The 21158-nt window shown below is 39.1% G+C and overlaps 1 protein-coding gene across 1 annotated transcript in view; it reads left to right on the top strand.

The window, feature by feature from the left end:
* Window positions 1-320: 320 nt before the first annotated feature.
* Window positions 321-21158, top strand: part of LOC106938594 (alpha-tectorin-like) — a 25894-nt gene continuing 5056 nt past the window's right edge. The window contains exons 1-32 of the mRNA XM_015020686.1: window positions 321-678; window positions 808-872; window positions 1441-1467; window positions 1842-1868; window positions 2270-2296; window positions 3520-3543; window positions 3747-3770; window positions 4006-4029; window positions 4248-4271; window positions 4956-4979; window positions 5202-5225; window positions 5440-5463; window positions 6575-6598; window positions 6807-6830; window positions 6982-7005; window positions 7217-7240; window positions 7466-7489; window positions 8041-8156; window positions 8281-8559; window positions 8669-8764; window positions 8890-9055; window positions 9644-10044; window positions 13440-14016; window positions 14103-14686; window positions 15396-15948; window positions 16039-16637; window positions 16826-16980; window positions 17139-17539; window positions 17652-17848; window positions 19509-19904; window positions 19992-20275; window positions 20390-20466. Of these exons, the coding sequence (XP_014876172.1) occupies window positions 827-872; window positions 1441-1467; window positions 1842-1868; window positions 2270-2296; window positions 3520-3543; window positions 3747-3770; window positions 4006-4029; window positions 4248-4271; window positions 4956-4979; window positions 5202-5225; window positions 5440-5463; window positions 6575-6598; window positions 6807-6830; window positions 6982-7005; window positions 7217-7240; window positions 7466-7489; window positions 8041-8156; window positions 8281-8559; window positions 8669-8764; window positions 8890-9055; window positions 9644-10044; window positions 13440-14016; window positions 14103-14686; window positions 15396-15948; window positions 16039-16637; window positions 16826-16980; window positions 17139-17539; window positions 17652-17848; window positions 19509-19904; window positions 19992-20275; window positions 20390-20466 (5296 nt within the window). The 5' untranslated portion in view covers window positions 321-678; window positions 808-826. The remainder of the gene's footprint in view (window positions 679-807; window positions 873-1440; window positions 1468-1841; window positions 1869-2269; window positions 2297-3519; window positions 3544-3746; window positions 3771-4005; window positions 4030-4247; window positions 4272-4955; window positions 4980-5201; window positions 5226-5439; window positions 5464-6574; window positions 6599-6806; window positions 6831-6981; window positions 7006-7216; window positions 7241-7465; window positions 7490-8040; window positions 8157-8280; window positions 8560-8668; window positions 8765-8889; window positions 9056-9643; window positions 10045-13439; window positions 14017-14102; window positions 14687-15395; window positions 15949-16038; window positions 16638-16825; window positions 16981-17138; window positions 17540-17651; window positions 17849-19508; window positions 19905-19991; window positions 20276-20389; window positions 20467-21158) is intronic.

The following is a 21158-nucleotide window of genomic DNA, read 5'->3' on the forward strand; positions in this document are numbered from 1 at the left end:
AATTAAACGTCTCAGGCAGGATTTGTGCCATTTTTAAATTCCAGTTGGGGGCCGCACAGAATCAGTCCAAGGGCCAGAAATGGCCCCCGGGCCGCAGTTTGGACACCCCTGCTTTAAGTGATTACAATAAATATTGGGCAAAATCTTATTTAACCAAACAAAACATGTTGATCTGTTTAGCATGACAGGTTACTTTTTCTGGTCACATGATTAGCCTGTTTAGCTTAGCGTAACTTAACCATCTTTACTTTTAGCACCGTTACATTAACTCTAGTCAACCTACTTGCAAATTGCAAACAACCTTTTTTCTCCTTTATGTAGATATAACTTACATTATGCTACTATGCATGGTCTGTTTGCACACCTTAATATGAGCTTAATTTTCAGCTGTAAACTCTAAGATACTTTGTGATAGTTTAGTTTCTAATAGCAGAGATCACAGATAAACAGGAATAAAAGACCCAGTAATAACAGGTTTATATTAATGTTTAACCTGAAAGCCATGAGGTCATCATGATGAACATACTGTGCTAAAATATGAGGAAGCAGCTTTGTTTCATTCTTTCTTACTGGAAAAGAAAGAATACTGGGCTTGTGCCAGCTGTCAGTATATAAAGCATTGTTACAGTGCAGATCTGTCACTCGAGATGTTTTTACACCAGAGAGGCACTTAGACAGGTAAAAGCTTCAAATTGATGTTTATATTTAAGTCTGTGAGTGAAAAAAAAAAACAGTTTTGACTGGAAATGTTGATCAACATGTATTCAGATGCTGTAATAATCTTTTATTTTTGTATTTTTAAAACAGGTTTGACAAATTTAGAAAAATGGCAGGTCGATTCATCCTGCCTTTACTGCTGCTGTCAGCTACAGGTAAGTAACTACACTGTAAAACTTAAATCAGTTTAATTTACTCAGAGATGTGAAAGATGCTTAGAGTTCTCTAAGCATCAGTGTTACAGTATTTAGATATTATTACTAGTCTACACATTTACTATATTACTAAACCTAACTGATGACTCATGAACATCACTATAAAAATTAAAGCAGTTTAAACATCATCATGTAATCGTAACATGATTTTTGCTGCCGAGAAAAAAGGAGCTAATTTTTATAAAATGGCTTTATCTTTAAAAGTGACATTTATAATGGTGTAAAATATACAGCTGAAGTATTATAGCCTGAACAGCTATAAATATATTATATTCTTTTTTTAAAACAACAAAATGAAAAAAACATACTAAATTCACGAGAAAAAAACTAAATGAAAGTTTGTATTAATAGGTAATAAATTATAGAACAATCATATCCTAATTTTATATTATGCTTTAACTGATAATTAAGTTCACCTGTAATTATATTCCAATCCTGCCACACAAACCCAAAAGCTTTTTATTTATTGACATTTTTAATTTTATGTTAAATGATATTTGTTTTACAGCTTTAGTGACAACGCAAACAACGACAGGTAAGCTGAAAGTTTGTCTATCTGTGCATAAATATATATAATACCACTAGATATTATTACATAATTAGGTTTCCAAACTAAGCAGGGATTTTTATTGCAATTACACAGATTTTTCCTTATTTCAGCAGCTGTTAAAAAACAACAAAAACTCCTAAATACATCAGAGAAAAACAAAAAGAGAATTTGTATTAATAAGTCTAAAGTCATAAATTGTAGAACAATCATGTCCTAATATTCATAAAATTTTTATGTTATACTTTGTTAACTGATAATTAAGTTCACCTGTAATTACATTCCAATCCTGCCTCACAAACCCAAAAGGTTTTTATTTATTGATATTTTTAATTTTATGTTAAATGATATTTGTTTTACAGCTGGAGTGACAACGCCAACAACTACAGGTAAGCTGAAAGTTTCTATCTGTTCATAAATACATATATAATCTGACTTTACCTCCAGATATTGTTGCATAATGAGCAGCGATTCTTATTGCAATTACAGATTTTTCCTTATTTCAGCAGCTGTTAAAAAACAACAAAAACTCCTAAATACATGAGGAAAAACAAAAAGAGAGCTTGTGTTAATAAGAGTCTAAAGTCATAAATGATAGAGCAGTCATGTCCTAATATAAAATGTTTAAATTACACTTTGTTAATTCATAATTAAGTACACCTGTAATTAATTGCATTAGAAAAATATTTGTCATTCCAATATAAGTAATGGTCTAAACTTTGCCACACAAATCAAAAAGGTTTTTACTGACATTTTTAATTTTATGTTAAATATTTGTTGTTTTTTTTAGCTGGAGTGACAACGCAAACAACTACAGGTAAGCTGAACATTTCTGTCTGTCTGTATATAAATATATATAATATTTGACTTTATCTCTAGATATTATTATATGATTACATCTCCAAGCAGAGCAGGGACTCCTGTTGTAATTATACAGATTTTTCCGTTTTTGTTATCAACTCTGCAGAAGCAATGCAGTGGAGCAGAAACTCTGTTGTAATTTATTTAACCAGATAATCCTAACCTAGAATTAGGCTAATTTTATGAGTTTAGATAGCAGTTTTCCAGGGTGTTATTTTAAATTCACTTAATGTGGATTTTTATACGTCCATCTGTGTCTGATTTAAGTCTAGAAACCGTCCAGGTGCTTAAAAAACAAAAACAAAGCAGTTTTCTGGCAGTTAGTTAAAGGGTTTTTTGTGTCTGGAAAACAAGCCGGAATAATTTGAACTTTCAACAGAATTCTTCGCCGGAGTGTTATCTCAGAATCAAAATAGGTTAAAATTTTTAGACTATCTGTCTGTGTTGTCCATCCATCTGATCTTTTAATTATCTCAGAATACTGCAGGAATGTTTTAACAGAAAGCAAAAGATTGTCTAAACATAACAATATTTTAATCTAATATTCTATTTTCCGAAACACAAAGTAATAAAATAACCTCCGACATCGTTTTTGCATCAGTTTTTATCAAACTGTGGCCGGGGACCATTAGTGGTCCATGCGCGCCCTCTGGTGGTCGGCGCGGTACTGCACGTAAACAACGGTTTATTTGCTGTGTCTTGAGCTCAAAGTGCGACGCTACAGTTAGCAAACCATAGGATTGTGGTTAAAAATAATAATGGATAAGTGGCTTAACACCTGGTCACTAAAAAGAAAACTCTCAGGAGGAGTTGCAGAACTTGTGTTTGTCAACATTATTATGATACATAACATGCAGGAGGTTACAGATCTAGTTTGCTCTGCTGGATGCCAGTGAGCAGCGCTGCACCCCACGCTGACTAACTGCATCTCAACACCTAAAATAGATCCTCAGCCTGAAAATGTTTGAGAAACACTGATTTACATATTATTATTATTATACATATTATTTTTTAGTTATTTTTATTAGTTAGTTGAGGAATAAGTATACCTGAATATTACATTCGAAACATAAGAAAACGTAAGCAATGGTTTACATCTTCCCACACAAGACACATTCCTTTTTTTTACTGACACAAGTTATCCTAATTTAATGTTCAATGATATCTGTGTTTTTACAGCTGCAGAGACAACTCAGCATCAAGGTAACATGAAAGCTTAGACCTATCCTCTTATTTCTAGATATTTATTGCTTTAATTAAATAACTAATTAATTAATCCATTAGTAGACTTGTATATTGGAATAACATGTTAGTCATTCTAATAAAAGTAATGTCTTAAATCTTAGACCTGAGGTTGCTAGACTGACATTAGTTATCCTAATTAATGTTCATCTGTGTGTTTACAGCTGCAGAGACAACTCAGCATGCAGGTGACATGAAAGCTCAGACCTATCCTCTTACTTTTAGATCATTTTTTCTTTATAACTTTAATTAAGTAACTAGTTTAATTAAACTAATTAGTTATATATAGACTTGTGTACTGGAATAACATGTTAGTCCTTCTAATAAAAGTAATGGCTTAAACCTTAGACCTGAGGTTGCTAGACAAAAGTTACTTTTACTGCCATTAATTTAATGTTCAATGATATCTCTGTGTTTTTACAGCTGCAAGGACAACTCAGCATCAAGGTAACTCCATCCATCCATAACAATTATATGTTACACTGTTTTAATTTCTAAAACACAAAGTAATAAAATTTACCTCTAATTATTATTATTAATTAAATAATTAATTCTGTCTTAATCAGTCATATCTGTATATTACGCTGGTTCATTTTAATTAAAATGCCACCCACATTTTTTTAATTTACTTAAATTATCTTAATTTTATCTTTGTGTTTCTATAGCCGGAGTGACCACTCATAATCAAAGTAAGCTCAATGTTTCTTTCAAAAGTTTGTTTTAATACAATAGTATGTTTTAATTTCTAAAACACATTACAAAATAACATTAGACTTTACTTTTAAATATTTTTATTACGCTTTTTCTCAGTCGCTTTCATGCATTTCTAGGACAGAAGTGAAATCCTCAAACCTGCTTGTTCAATATTCAAATCATTGTCACTTCTGCACTTCAAAAAGCAGCAAATGCTTTTGTACATCATGCAAGAGAGAGAATGTACATTTTCTACATTTTAACTGGTTTTGTCATGTTGATCAAAGCATGAATAAGTTGTCATGATATGTCGAGCATACTTTTAAACATTAGACGTTTTATCTAAATCTGTGCTCAACTGGTGAATTTTGCCCAGATAAATGCTAAGTTTCTCCAGAGAACGTATATTTGTGAACCAGTTTTCTTTGAGAAGTAAACTGGCTTTTGCAGATAACTCATGGTGTTTTGCTCTTTGCATGAATTGTGAGAAATGCATTTACCGTTTTGCAAATGTCAGGGAGGATTGGAGAAATGCACCAAAACGACTTAGCAAAGTGTCTGTCTTGTTAAAAAAAATTGAAGTTAGTACAATAAAACTAATGATTTAAAATTGTCAGATCCTACAAATTGATATTATTAATCTTAATTTAATATTAAATTATATCTATGTGTTTTTATAGCTGGAATGTCAACTCGGCATCAAGGTGAGCTGAAGGTTTAGACCTATCTTTCAAGAAATTATTCTATTTTCATTTTTATTATTACATATATAATGGTAGATAATCATAAATTCATATTTTACTTGAAAAATGTTAGCCATACCAATGAAAGTAGTGGTTTAAGCCTTGCTACATAAAATAAGTCATTTTTAATTGGTAGTAACATTAAAGCTCATTTAATGTAAAATGCTATCTGTGTTTTAAAAGGTGGAATAACAACTCAACACCAAGGTGAGCTGAAAATTTAGACCTATCTTTAAAGAACTTATTCTATTTTTATATTTCCTATTAATATATAATGATAAATACATATTAATGTAATACTGTATATTACAATGAAAAATGTTTGCCATACCAATTAATGTAGTGGCTTCCTACACAAAAAAATTGTCCTTTTTATTATTGACAATTAATTTAATATTCAATGCTATCTCTGTTTTTATAGCTGGAATATCAACTCAACACCAAGGTGAGCTGAAGGTTTATACATATCTTCTTACTTCAAGATATTATTATTATTATCATTTATTCATTATTCTTATGACACACATAACGATAAATAATCATAACTGCATATTACATTTAAAAATGAGAGCCATTCCAGTGGGGGTTTAAATGTTATTTACATTAAACAGGTCATTTTTAATTGACAATAATTACCGTATTTTCCGGACTATAAGGCACATGCTAAAACATACGGTCAAAAAAAAAAAGGTAACGGAAACAAAACGGTAAGTTTAGTTTAACTTTATTCTACTACGTAACAATACACTCACGTTAGTTTTTATTCTTCTTCCACAAATCCATCGAAGTCCTCCTCGTCTGTATCTGAATTGAACATCTGGGCAATTTCGCCATCAAACATGCCAGGTTCCCTCTCATCATTATCGGAGTCAGTCTCGTTGCCAGGTGGCCGTTCACCAATAATGCCGGCTCGGACAACAGTTAAGGCAGATAGATTAGCCCAGGCATCCACAATCCATCCACACATGGCGGCGTAACTCGCCCGGCGCTGCCTCCCCGTCTTAGTAAACGAGTTTGCCATCTGTCATCCATCGCTCCCACGCCGCTAGCAGCTTCTTTTTGAACGCCCCGTTTACATCAATGTCCAGCGGTTGGAGTTATTTTGTTAATCTTCCCGGAATGACGGCAAACTCCGAAATAGTTTGCTTCACTTCCTTTTTCACAGCAGCAGTGAGATGGGCGCGCATGGAGTCGCAGATGAACAGGGACGATGATGCGTACCGGAGGCGTATTCTACAGAACTAGAACAATTCTCTGATTGGTTTATTGCTGCTGGCGTATTACGTAATGTCCTCTGATTGGTGTATCACTGCCAGCATACGTACTTTACGTATTACGTAATGTCCTCTGATTGGTTTATCGATGCCAGCGTATGTACAGTACACTTTACATCTCTGTGTCAGGGACAGATTTTGGAATCCGGTGCACACATAAGGCGCACCGGATCATAAGGCGCACTGCTGATTTTTGAGAAAATTTAAGGCTTTTAGGTGCGCCTTATAGTCCGGAAAATATGGTATCTTAATTTAATGTTCAATGATTCTCTGTTGTTATAGCTGCAGTGACAACTCAACATCAAGGTGAGCTGAAAGTTTATATCTGCCCTCTTACTTCAAGATATTATTGTTATTCATTTTTCATTATTATTATTACTATGGGATAATAATCATAACTGCATATCATATTTGAAAATGTTAGCCATTCCAGTCGTGGTTTAAATCTTCTACACGGGTATTCTTTTATTGACTCGAATTATCATCATTTAATTATATCTGTGTGTTTTTATAGCTGGAATAACAACTCAACATCAAGGTGAGGTGAAAGTTTAGACCTATCTTATTTTTATGTTAGCAATTCCAATGAAAGTAGTGGTTTAAGCCTCGCTACATAAAATAAGTCATTTTTAATTGGTATTAACATTAAAGTTAATTTAATGTTTAATGATATGTGTGTGTTTTTAAAGGTGGATTGACAACTCAACACCAAGGTGAACTGAAAATTTAGACCTATCTTTAAAGAACTTATTCTATTTTTATGATTCTTATTAATAGGTAACGGTAAATAACAATTACTGTATATTACAGTGGAAAAATGTTAGTCATACCAATGAATGTAGTGGTTTAAATCTTCCTACACCAAAAACAAGTCTTTTGTTACATAATTAATTTAATGTTCAATGATGTCTCTATGTTTTATAGCTGGAATGACAACTCAACACCAAGGTAAGTTGAAAGTTTAGACCTATCCACTTTTCCCAAGATATTTTTATTTTCAAAATTATTATTAATAAATAATGGAAAACAATCAAAATTGCATGTTACATTGAAAAAATATCAATCATACCAATGAATGTAGTGGTTTAAATCTATACAAAAAAAACGTCTTTTGTTGTTGACAAATTAATGTGAATAAAATTAATGTTAAATGATATCTGTGTGTTTTTATAGCTGGAATGACAACTCAACGTCAAGGTGAGCTGAAAGTTATGGACTAAGCTCTTTTTCAAGAAATTATTATATTAAAATTTTGTCCACTTTCACTTGGGTTTTTCTTTCATTAACCGAGTGGAACCAACAAATTTTTAATCAATCTGCCTTTCGGCCTGTCTGTTGTGGAGAATTATCCTTTCTCCATGCCAAGTTCTTGTTGTATGAGGTTAAAGAAGAGTCAGTGAGTTGAATTCATTTATTAATACCAAAATACAGCTGGTCCATTTCTCATGCTATCTTTAGGAGCTTAGCAGGACAAAATGGCATCAAGCAAAAGTTTGTCGTTGTTAGCCTCTATCTAAGCAATGCCCTGAAGAGGGCATTCCCCAATGCCTCATTTACTTTAACCTTAGCTTTGAAGGTGTTTCCTAACAGGTGATTTAGCTAGCAACTAGCTAAAAGATATAGAGAAAACAGAATTACTTATTCTCAACACTGTCTGTCTAGAAATTATATAATGATGCTTTCTGCATGATGTTGTTATCCAGAAAAAGAGTCTAATTTAATCAAATGATGTCTCTTGTATTTTCTAGGACCTCTCTACCCAATTTCTGGAACAATAAGCTCTCAATCAGACGATGGAAGCTCACCTGCAATTTCACTCCTACGATCCTTTAACTATTTCGGACACTCGTACTCTCAGATTTACGTATGTTACCTGACGTCTTGTACTTCCAGTCATTTCCCTTTTTACTGTAATCATGAAGACAAAATAAAAACATTTACAAAAAGTGTATTAATAGTCATAACTAACTTGGAGATCTTTTTCTTAGGTGAACCACAACGGAGATCTGACCTTTACTGGACCATATTATAGTTATACTCCTCAACAATTTCCGATGTATGGAAGCACAGACATCATTGCTCCGTTCTGGACTGATTTAGACAACAGAGGCAATGGTAATATCTACTATGTTCAGTACACCAGCGGCTCTCTTCTCCAACAAGTTACACAGGACATCAACACGTACTTCCCAGCACTTAACTTTCAGGCCAACTGGATCTTTATAGCAACATGGCATGAGGTTGCCTATTATCCAATGACTGGAACAGTAAGTGATCTGTTTTTAACTGATGAAGTCTATTTAAGCAGTGTGCAGATAAAATAAACTTTGTTTAATCTTCAACTTAATTCTCAATAATTACACTTATTTTTCCCAGCGAACAACCTTTCAGGCAGTCTTGACTACCAATGGCCAATATTCATTTGTGCTGATGAATTATGGATCAATAGCCTCCACATCAAGATCTATACAGGTTAGATATTCAAATAAATGCTTGCTATAAATATATGTTTTATTTGCCTTGTCTTGGTCACAGCAAATGTATATTTATCTGAAAAATAAACAAATTGTATTTATATGTGCACATTTAATTTCTAGGCTGGATATGATACAATCAGTTCCTCTCACCACTTCACCATCCCTGGATCATTCTCTAGTAACGCCACTGGACCTAACTCAGCCTTTAGTCTTGGCAGTAATGTCAACATACCGGGTCGCTGGGCCTTCCGTGTCGATCATGGATCATTAGTCTGTCATTTTAATGGTAAGAGAACAGAGTCACTGAGATTATTTTTTTGTAAAACTGAGCCCATGTATCATGGAAATAGGTGAAAAACTTCAATCTGTCTCCTGGTCGAACAATAAGGTTATTCACTTTACTTCTTTCTCTAACCTCTTTGTTTTCATCCATTTTCTTTACACCCTTGTCCCAAGTGGGATCGGGAGGGGTGCTGGTGCATATCTCCAGTGAACAGGCAAGAGTCGGGGTACAACCTGGACAGGTCGCCAGTCTGTCGCAGGGCAACACAGAGACAGACAGGACACACAACCATGCACACACACACCTAGGGAGAATTTAGAGAAACCAATTAACATAACAGTCATGTTTTTGGACTGTGAGAGGAAGCCGGAGAACCCACCATGCGCAGGGAGAACATGCAAACTCCGTGCAGAAAGACCCCAGGCCGGGAATCAAACCCAGGACCTTCATGCTGCAAAGCACCAGTGCCAACTACTGCGCCACTGTGCAGCCCTCTTTGTTTGAAACACTGCAAACTAATTTATCATTGAAGTAGCCTTAAAATGACCTACTCTTTGTTTTTTTTTTTTTGTTTGTTTTTTTTGCTTAAAGGTCAGCCTGTTCAACTTGGCGACTCTTTCTGGAGTGACAGCACCTGTGCACAGAAGTGCACCTGCACCAGAGCAGGGCTGCAATGCTCCAGCAATCCCTGTTCCTTCTCCCAAATCTGTCGGCCAGCTGCCTTTCAGTATTCCTGCCAGACAGTGCAAAGACGAACCTGCACCATCAGCGGAGATCCACATTACTACACCTTTGACAACTCAGTGTTTCACTTTCAAGGCACATGCACTTACGTTCTGTCAGAGCAGTGTCAGAACGGACTGCCCTATTACAGAGTGGAGGGGAAGAACGAGCATCGCGGCAGCACTCATGTTTCATGGACGCGGCTGGTCAAAGTCTTTGTTCATGATGAAACTATTGAGCTTGTTAAAGGACGTTATGGAGAGGCCAAGGTAACAAGAGTCTCTTAGTTACATAACATATACCATGTCTTTTTTTCCTTTGTTCATATTTGTAATTACTTTATTGTTGCCATCCTTACAGGTTAATGGAAGCTTTGCAACAGCTCCGTTTTCCCTCAGAAATGGTTCTATCCAGGTTTATCAGTCAGGTTTCTCTGTGATCGTCAGCACTGACTTTGGCCTGATGGTGTCTTATGACATGTATTCATATGTCCGGATCAGTGTGCCCTACACTTACCAAAATAGCACGTGTGGACTCTGTGGAAACTTCGATAATCACCCTGGAAATGACTTTCGAACCCGTCAAGGTGAAGTGGTGAGCTCTGATGTGGATTTTGCCAACAGCTGGAAAGCACCTGGTGATGATGAGCCTGGCTGTGAGGTTCAGTGTTCAGGTCTGGCCTGTGCCGGCTGCACAGCAGCTCAGACAGCAGTGTACAGAAACTCTGCTCACTGTGGTATTCTGGAGAACAGCACAGGACCATTTGCTGGATGCCATCAACAACTCGCTCCAGGATCTTTTGTAGATAGCTGTGTGTATGATCTCTGTGTCGGCGGAGGGTATCAGCCCATTCTGTGCCAAGCCCTAAATGTCTACTCAAGTCAGTGTCAACAAAATGGGATCCAGCCACAAAGCTGGAGGCGTCCTGGCTTCTGTGGTATGTCTGCCAGTCATTTGCAATAATTTTACAATGTAAGTGTTGTCAGATATTTAAATTTGAGAATAAATGTTTCTTGTGTTTAGAAATCCCCTGCCCAGCCAATAGCCACTATGAGGCCCAGGGTACAGGATGTCCATCTACATGTGTCAACCCCAATTCCACTGACAACTGCCCCCTGCCTGATCAAGAGAGCTGTGTCTGCAATTCAGGCTACCTCCTGAGTGGACGGGTCTGTGTCCCTCATGCTGACTGTGGCTGCAGCTTTGAGGGTCGCTACTACTACTCAGGAGAAACTGTCATACTGGATACAGACTATGGGAGGCGCTGTACATGCCGCTCTGCTTCCATGACTTGCAGCTCTAACAGCTGTGGTCCATATGAGTCCTGCATGGTGGAGGATGGAGTAAGAGGCTGTATACCAAACAGTTTTGCAACATGTTGGATCAGAGGCCCAGGATCATATCATACATTTGATGGAGTGATGTACCAGTACCCAGGAGCATGTCGCTTGACCCTTGCCAAAGTTATGGGATCCTCTGATCACTCACACTTCATGATTACTGTGGAAAAGGTTCCACAGGGGCCACAGGGTTTCTCCAATGTGCTAAAGTTTGAGGCAGAGGGAACACAAGTTGCTATTGAGATGGCAAGTAGTAGCACTGTTAAGGTGAGTGATAGAAATCATTTTCTACAAATTAAATATATAACATACAATGAAGTGTAACAACAGATTTGTTTGAAGACTATTACAACAAACTAATGTTTCATAAAATTTCAAACGAACAAATGTCATAAAATTATCATAATTTCCACAACTTTTATGCATAATTGAGATCAATTGTATTCTACTTCATTCAGATTCAAAATTTTGCTTCATAGTTCAAGTTTCAGATATTGGTACCAATTTATAGAGAAAGCATTTGATCCTGACTGGAATATACGCAGACAGAGATGATGGTCAGCCTGTGCAAGAGGAGTGTATGAAAAGACAAACTAATAAAGAAGAGTGAATTAGATCCTTGATGTAACTATGTTAACAAGACCTCTTGATCAAACTTAGTGTACATATTGCATATTGCGAGGTGACCCTTAGTGGACTGATCTTGAGCCTCTGTTTAATCAAAACAACCCAAATATGTGTTAAAAGTAAGAAGGACAATTAGCAAAAATTTTATCAGCTCTGCTGCCCATTAACTGTTGTTGAAAATGAGCTACAAACAATGAATACATTGAAAAAAAAAAGTTATGACTAAGAATTATTTTTGGAAGCTTTGTCTAATGAGAAACAATGCAAAATTTGATTTCTCCATGCATTTGTAATATTTTGAACATCTACCCTAAAAACTTTTCAAAAGTTTTTTTTTAATGTATTATAGGTTGATGGACAGCTGATCAGACTGCCGTTTAGCTCTGGATCCAACAGAATCCGCATCTTCCAAAGCAGCACTCACAGTGTCATCGTTCGCACAGACTTTGGTGTAACTCTGCAGACTGTCTGGCCTCACTTTGTCCGTGTCACTGCACCAGGTGTCTATAGTGGTTTATTAGGTGGACTTTGTGGAAACTACAATGCTGACCAGCATGATGATTTCCGTACACCCAATGGCACTCTGGTCAGTGACTCCCAGGTGTTTGGGGACAGTTGGCGAGATGGCTCCCTGGCAGATCACTGTGTGGAAAACAGACCTCGTTCCTCTGCAACCAATTTCAGTTCCACTGAGTACTGTGGAGTTCTTACTTCACACACTGGGCCATTTACTTCATGCTGGGCTGCAGTGAACCCATGGCAGCAGGTAGATGCATGTGTAGGAATCCTCCAGGGCTCCAGTGATCCAGCATCAACNTTCAGGCAATTACTCAGTTTTCCGCCTCAACAGTAACGTCAATGTACCTGGTCGCTGGGCTTTCCGACTGGATCATGGATCAAGAGGCTGCACTTTCAATGGTAAGACCAGTAGTACTGCACCAATGGACCCCTTATCACATGGATACCTTCATTGAATGAACAAGAAATAGGATTAGTAAGCTCGTACTTCTGCTTACTATGGGAATTTAGTTGGTAATATGGAGTAAAATAACTACAAGAGAGCATTAGCAGGATGTTTATAACATTTTCAAAAAAGGTTTCTGAGTATTTTCTGAACTGCTGAGATGAGATTTTGAGAGAAATCTTGACTGTAAAAAAATTTTTCAGCTTTGTTCTGTTTTTTGGGGGGTTTGTTATTTTTTAAGATCAACCTGTTCAACTTGGCGACTCTTTCTGGAGTGACAGCACCTGTGCACAGAAGTGCACCTGCACCAACCAAGGGCTGCAATGCTCCAACAATCCCTGCTCCTTCTCCCAAATCTGTCGGCCAGCTGCCTTTCAGTACTCCTGCCAGACAGTGCAAAGACGAACCTGCACCGTCAGTGGAGATCCACATTACTACACCTTTGACAACTCAGGGTTTCACTTTCAAGGCACATGCACTTACATTCTGTCAGAGCAGTGTCAGAACGGACTGCCCTATTACAGAGTGGAGGGGAAGAACGAGCATCGCGGCAGCACTCATGTTTCATGGACGCGGCTGGTCAAAGTCTTTGTTCATGATGAAACTATTGAGCTTGTTAAAGGACGTTATGGAGAGGCCAAGGTAACAAGAGTCTCTTAGTTACATAACATATACCATGTCTTTTTTTCCTTTGTTCATATTTGTAATTACTTTATTGTTGCCATCCTTACAGGTCAATGGAAGCTTTGCAACCGTACCGTTTTCCCTCAGAAACGGCTCTATCCAGGTTTATCAGTCAGGTTTCTCTGTGATCGTCAGCACTGACTTTGGCCTGATGGTGTCTTATGACATGTATTCATATGTCCGGATCAGTGTGCCCTACACTTACCAAAATAGCACGTGTGGACTCTGTGGAAACTTCGATAATCACCCTGGAAATGACTTTCGAACCCGTCAAGGTGAAGTGGTGAGCTCTGATGTGGATTTTGCCAACAGCTGGAAAGCACCTGGTGATGATGAGCCTGGCTGTGAGGTTCAGTGTTCAGGTCTGGCCTGTGCCGGCTGCACAGCAGCTCAGACAGCACTGTACAGAAACTCTGCTCACTGTGGTATTCTGGAGAACAGCACAGGACCATTTGCTGCATGCCATCAACAACTCCCTCCAGGATTTTTTGTAGATAGCTGTGTGTATGATCTCTGTGTCGGCGGAGGGTATCAGCCCATTCTGTGCCAAGCCCTAAATGTCTACTCAAGTCAGTGTCAACAAAATGGGATCCAGCCACAAAGCTGGAGGCGTCCTGGCTTCTGTGGTATGTCTGCCAGTCATTTGCAATAATTTTACAATGTAAGTGTTGTCAGATATTTAAATTTGAGAATAAATGTTTCTTGTGTTTAGAAATCCCCTGCCCAGCCAATAGCCACTATGAGGCCCAGGGTACAGGATGTCCATCTACATGTGTCAACCCCAATTCCACCTACAACTGCCCCCTGCCTGATCAAGAGAGCTGTGTCTGCAATTCAGGCTACCTCCTGAGTGGAGGGGTCTGTGTCCCTCATGCTGACTGTGGCTGCAGCTTTGAGGGTCACTACTACCGCTCAGGAGAAACTGTCATACTGGATGCAGACTGTGGGAGGCGCTGTACATGCAGCTATGGCTCCATGACTTGCAGCTCTCACAGCTGTGGTCAACATGAGTCCTGCAGGGTGGAGGATGGAGTAAGAGGGTGCACACCAAACAGCTTTGCAACATGTTGGATCAGAGGCCCAGGATCATATCATACATTTGATGGAGTGATGTACCAGTACCCAGGAGCATGTCGCTTGACCCTTGCCAAAGTTATGGGATCCTCTGATCACTCACACTTCATGATTACTGTGGAAAAGGTTCCACAGGGGCCACAGGGTTTCTCCAATGTGTTAAAGTTTGAGGCAGAGGGAACACAAGTTGCTATTGAGATGGCAAGTAGTAGCACTGTTAAGGTGAGTGATAGAAATCATTTTCTACAAATTAAATATATAACATACAATGAAGTGTAACAACAGATTTGTTTGAAGACTATTACAACAAACTAATGTTTCATAAAATTTCAAACGAACAAATGTCATAAAATTATCATAATTTCCACAACTTTTATGCATAATTGAGATCAATTGTATTCTACTTCATTCAGATTCAAAATTTTGCTTCATAGTTCAAGTTTCAGATATTGGTACCAATTTATAGAGAAAGCATTTGATCCTGACTGGAATATACGCAGACAGAGATGATGGTCAGCCTGTGCAAGAGGAGTGTATGAAAAGACAAACTAATAAAGAAGAGTGAATTAGATCCTTGATGTAACTATGTTAACAAGACCTCTTGATCAAACTTAGTGTACATATTGCATATTGCGAGGTGACCCTTAGTGGACTGATCTTGAGCCTCTGTTTAATCAAAACAACCCAAATATGTGTTAAAAGTAAGAAGGACAATTAGCAAAAATTTTATCAGCTCTGCTGCCCATTAACTGTTGTTGAAAATGAGCTACAAACAATGAATACATTGAAAAAAAAAAGTTATGACTAAGAATTATTTTTGGAAGCTTTGTCTAATGAGAAACAATGCAAAATTTGATTTCTCCATGCATTTGTAATATTTTGAACATCTACCCTAAAAACTTTTCAAAAGTTTTTTTTTAATGTATTATAGGTTGATGGACAGCTGATCAGACTGCCGTTTAGCTCTGGATCCAACAGAATCCGCATCTTCCAAAGCAGCACTCACAGCGTCATCCTTCGCACAACCTTTGGTGTAACTCTGCAGACTGTCTGGCCTCACTTTGTCCGTGTCACTGCACCAGGTGTCTACAGTGGTTTATTAGGTGGACTTTGTGGAAACTACAATGCTGACCAGCATGATGATTTCCGTACACCCAATGGCACTCTGGTCAGTGACTCCCAGGTGTTTGGGGACAGTTGGAGAGATGGCTCCCTGGCAGATCACTGTGTGGAAAACAGACCTCGTTCCTCTGCAACCAATTTCAGTTCCACTGAGTACTGTGGAGTTCTTACTTCACCCACTGGACCACTTACTTCATGCTGGGCTGCAGTGAACCCATGGCAGCAGGTAGATGCTTGTGTAGAAATCCTCCAGGGCTCCAGTGATCCAGCATCAACACTATGTGAGGTCCTACGAGATTATGCACTGATGTGTCAACATAACGGTGTATCCCTGGGACAGTGGAGGAATGCAACAGGCTGTGGTAAGTTCTAGAACCACATTTGATAGAGATGCCTTTGAAATTAACATATTCATCACTTTTTACTTCTTTTGCCTTTGTGCCCCCAAACAGAACTAACCTGTCCATCAAACAGTCATTATGAACTCTGTGGAAGTTCATGTCCGTCTTCCTGCCCCAGCCTCTCCTTCCCCTTCACTTGTGACACTCAATGCCAGGAGGGGTGCCAGTGTAATGATGGGTTTGTCCTCAATGGTAACCAGTGTGTGCCTCCAACATCCTGTGGATGCTTTCATGATGGACGCTATCGGCAAGCTGGTGAACAGTTCTGGGATGGGGAAGAATGTCAGAGCTTTTGCACCTGTAATGGTGTAACTGGTATAGCCCAGTGTTCCCCAAATGCATGTGGACCTCAAGAGTCCTGCCATGTTGTAGGGGGTGAGTTTGGCTGCCATCCCAACCCACATGGCACCTGCTCTGCCTCTGGAGACCCTCACTACCTGACCTTTGATGGCAAGGCCTACGACTTCCAGGGAACCTGCCGCTATGTTCTGGCAACAGTTTGCAATGACACTGTGGACCTTCACCAGTTTTCTGTGAAAGCAAAGAATGAACCGTGGTTTGGATTGCCAGTTTCCATCACGGCTGAAGTTTATGTTGATGTCTTGGGCTATGAAGTGCGTATGTCAAGAGGAAACTGGGGTACCGTGGAGGTAAGTCAAGCTGTCTCTGATGGAAGATTGTAGAATATATTTAAAGTTGTCTAAAGTAGATTGGAAATTAGTTTTAAAAGCCAAAACATTTCTTCTTGGTATATTACCAAAGTACTGTTCGTTCTTACATCAGTAACAGTCCAGACATTTCAGTTGTGCATCCTCCATCCTTTCTTCTTTCTTATCAGGTGAATGGAATCACAAGAAACCTGCCCATTGTATTCAATGGAAGCCTGTCAATTTTTGGAAGTGGATCTCAAACATTTGTCAATGCAGAGTTTGGACTGAGTGTCATGTACGATGGAAGTAGCACAGTGTCCATTTCTGTCCCCCCAAGCTACAGGTAACCTATGTACTCTTCACTACAGCTTTAATTTAAATATAATTTTTCTTCAATTCTATAGTTATCGAATTAATGCCTTTTTAGAACTTTAAAAACAGCATATCATCATTGTCTGTTTCATTGTCATTAAGTGTTCAAAATTATCTTATCTTCATCAGAGAAAACATGTGTGGACTTTGTGGAAACTTCAATGGAAATCCAAATGATGACTTCCACACTCCAAGTGGAGCATTGTCCAACTCAGCAGATGCTTTTGGAGCAGCTTGGAAGGTTCCTGGGAACTACACCTGTAGTGACGGCTGTGGCTCTTCATGTGCACAATGCAACGATGACCGATTGGCCAGGGCCCAGTGTGAGGTGATTCAGGCAGCTGACGGCCCCTTCAGCTTCTGCCACGAGGAGGTGGATCCAGCACCGTATTTCAGTGACTGTGTCTTTGATGTCTGCGTGTCGGGAAATCGAGGCAGTGATCTTCTGTGCAGGGCTCTAGAGACGTACGTCAGTGCCTGTCAGTCTGCTAATGTCCGAGTCTACCCTTGGAGGCAAAACACCACTTGCAGTGAGTATGGAAGGCAGTGTGCTATTAAAGTATTCAATCAAACAAGCATCTTCCTCAAAAGACTCAAAGTATAGTTGAACTTGTAACCAACTTGTCACCCTTTTTCCCTCAGGAATTGAATGCCCAGCCAACAGTCATTATGAGCTGTGTGGAACAGACTGTGGCCACACCTGTGCCAGCAGCATCGATGCTGCCTGTGACCATGTTTGCTCTGAGGGATGTTTCTGTGATGAAGGTTATTCCAGGAGTGGAACAAGCTGTGTCCCTGTGGAAAGTTGTGGCTGCCAATATGATGGCTTCTATTTCAACGTAGGTCATTTTGATTCACTTTATTCTTGATTATTTAGCTGAGAATCAAGACACTTGCTGAATGGCTTTAAAGAATGAAACATCATTGAGGTGTTGCATTTCAAGAAAACAACTCACAAATAATGCCTCCTTGGGTGCATTCACACTGCAGCCTGAAGTAACCCAATTACGATTTTTTTGACGTAATGCGACCTGTATCCAACCTTTTCATGGCAGTGTGAACAGCACAGGTCGGATTCTTTTTCGAATGTGACCCATATCCAATACGTATCCGATTCAAATGCGACCTAACGTTCAGGTCGCCTTCATCCGAACTGAACGTCACTGTTTCTCAACAAATCTCACTATTCTGCGTCCTGATACGCGCAAGCGGGAAGAAAAACAACAACCATGACGGACTATAATGAGGATTAAGTTGTTTATATGTTGCTCCGGCCGGCCAACAACTTCAAATATGTAAGCTAAGCTCCACCGTTAGCCTCCATGTTTACTTCCGCAAACACTGAGCACTTCTTCTTTTATGGCGGTTGGCAGAACACTGAGAACGCTGACGCTATTGCGCCCTCTGCTGCGCATGCGGGACACTTTAAGGTCGTTTGCCCGTTCAGACTGCAGAACGCATACAGGTCGCATTTACTGGCAGTGTGAACGGCCCCAGCAAAAAAATCGGAATTGCCAAAAAATCGGAATTGGGTCACTTCAGGCTGCAGTGTGAACGCACCCCTTGTGTGACATCACAGCAAAACCAAAAGACAACATTTCAAAAGGAGAGATTAGTGGACCTTCACAAATCTCCTTGGGTAAAATTTCTTGGTATCTGAAAATGTCACTTTCACCTATTCTGAAAATTATATGCAAGAATGGTTCTGTCTCTTAAAGACAAAAGAAGATGCTGGCTGAGGATGGGCTTTAAGGCACACAGATAAGAAGCAGCCATGAGTCCAAAATTAGCCTTACGGACAGAATATAGTTTTCAAATGCAACCCAACACAGGAAAGCAAATGAGAAATGACAGGTGCCCTTCACCAAATAAAATGGTGTGGTGTGAAATTAACATATATTTTCAGACATCGACCAGAAGATTTTAAGGTTGTGGGTTCAATTCTAGCTTCCATCTTTTACATGTCAATGCTCTCCTGGATCGTTAGTTGTTTACCAATCTTCGAATTGGTGCATGAATGTATGCACATTAGTGTGATTGGGTGAATGTAGCTATAGCGCAAAGTTCTTTGAGTGTTCCCTATGACTAGAAAAAGACTAAAATTCCGTCCTTTTCTATTTACCTTTTGAAGTATTCATAGATTTGCAGAAATTAGCATTAGAACACTTGCTTTAATTGCCCTGTAGCTATATTGGGTGGTACATGCTTTCAAGTCAAAACTCAAGTATGAGGACAGGCTATATATATATTGTCTCAATCTTCTGTTTGGCATCCACTTTGGAAATTCTTCCAGTGACTAACAAAAGCCTTAACTCACAGGAAGGAGTGGAAACTTGGCAAAGGTAAATTGGGAATCAGGTTCTACATGATGCAGTTTTACAACTATGATTTCAGATGGAGAAGAAGCATTGCTGTAGGGCTTTCCTTATTACCTCAAGGTTCATATATTCTTAATGTCGTCACACAACCTAATATTTTCACTTGTTTCTCATCTTGCAGGCTGGTGAGTCCTTCTGGACAGAAGGGTGCTCCCAACGGTGTGAATGTCAAGCGCCCAATGTCCTGATATGCAGTCCCTCATCATGCACTCCTGCACAAGAGTGCACCATCAGAGATGGCCATCTGGGCTGTTATGATGCCATGTCTACCTGTACTGTATGGGGTGACCCACATTACGTCACCTTTGATGGAGCCCTGGCTCATTTTCAGGGATCATGCTCTTACATCATCACTGAAACCTTGAGACACAGCAACAACGAAACTCAGTACAAAGTTGTGGCCACCAACAAGCACAGAGGAAACAACCTTGTGTCTTTCGTGTCATCAGCTGATATATACCTCTCAAATCCTCCAGAGAGTGTTCATGTCAGGCTCGGACCTAACAAGAGAGTGAAGGTGAACTTTATTTTAAATTCAGGATAAAAAACCAAGTTTTTAGTTTTAAAACCTTTGGTCTTACTCTCTCCACTCTCATCATAACAGGTAAATGGAGCTGAGGTTTCTCTTCCCACCACTGCAGGAACTTTTGGTCAGGTGATGAGGCAGGGAAGTTACATAGTGTTTGATGCTGTCGATGTTGTAGTCCAGTTTGATGGCTCCAGTACTTTACTGGTCAGGATGGGCCGCAACTACCAGAACAGAGTCACTGGAATGTGTGGGAACTTCAATGGTGATCCCACTGACGACAAAGTTTTGCCCAACGGTACTTTGGCAGAAAACGACAACCAGTTTGGCCACAGCTGGAGATCAGAGACAAGCCAAGCAGGGTGAGCTCATGCTCCACTTATTTGCCTTTACCTGATAAAATGTCAACTTTTGCTAACGTTTGTGCATATATCTGCTGTCTCTAAAATCTTTTAAATGTCTAACGACTTTTGTAGATGTGGATCCACTGATGAGAGAAGCGGTGATGGACTAAGTGACTGCCGCTTCATAGAAGAATACACAGAACTGTGCAGAGTCATCACCAACACCAGCGGCCCATTCAGTTCTTGTCACCTGCATTCTGACCCCCAACCATTTTTCACTTCCTGTGTTTACGATCTCTGCCTCTACACACCAGCCAATGGCATGTTATGTTCTGCCGTCTCTGCTTATGAGAAAACCTGCACCAATTTGGGTCTAAGCATTCCTGACTGGCGCTCTCATTTGCATTGTGGTATGTTTGTTTGGCTCAATAAATTATCACAACAATGAGTGATTTTACACAGTGTTTATGTTTTTAAACTTTCTTGGCCTTTTCTGATATATTTGACTCAGCTGAGACGGACCCCTGTGAACAGCTGGACTGTGCAGAGCATGAGTGGTGTGGTAAGAAAAATGGTGTGTACGGCTGCTTCTGTGACGAGCACCATCATCGACCCAACAATCAGAGCTACGGTAAGCGCAATCTTCTGTTTTCAAATGAAGAACTGTAATGATAGTCACGTTCCATGATTTGTTTGTTGGTGCTTTACTGTCGATGTTCAAGTTTGAAGCATCATCTTTGCTTTTCTGCATCAGTTTGTGTAGTTTATCATGAAATCTCAATATGTTTTTCCCTCTGGTGAGCAGACTCAAACATCGAATGTGTTAGCAGTTCTGGTACCATGTCAGTATCTCGCTGCCAGCTGTTTGAAGCGGGCTTCCACTCCAGTGCTCTCCATCTCC

The sequence above is a fragment of the Poecilia latipinna genome, unplaced genomic scaffold, assembly GCF_001443285.1.
Source record: "Poecilia latipinna isolate Pla-1442-1.1 unplaced genomic scaffold, P_latipinna-1.0 Scaffold2637, whole genome shotgun sequence".
NCBI lineage: Eukaryota > Metazoa > Chordata > Actinopteri > Cyprinodontiformes > Poeciliidae > Poecilia > Poecilia latipinna.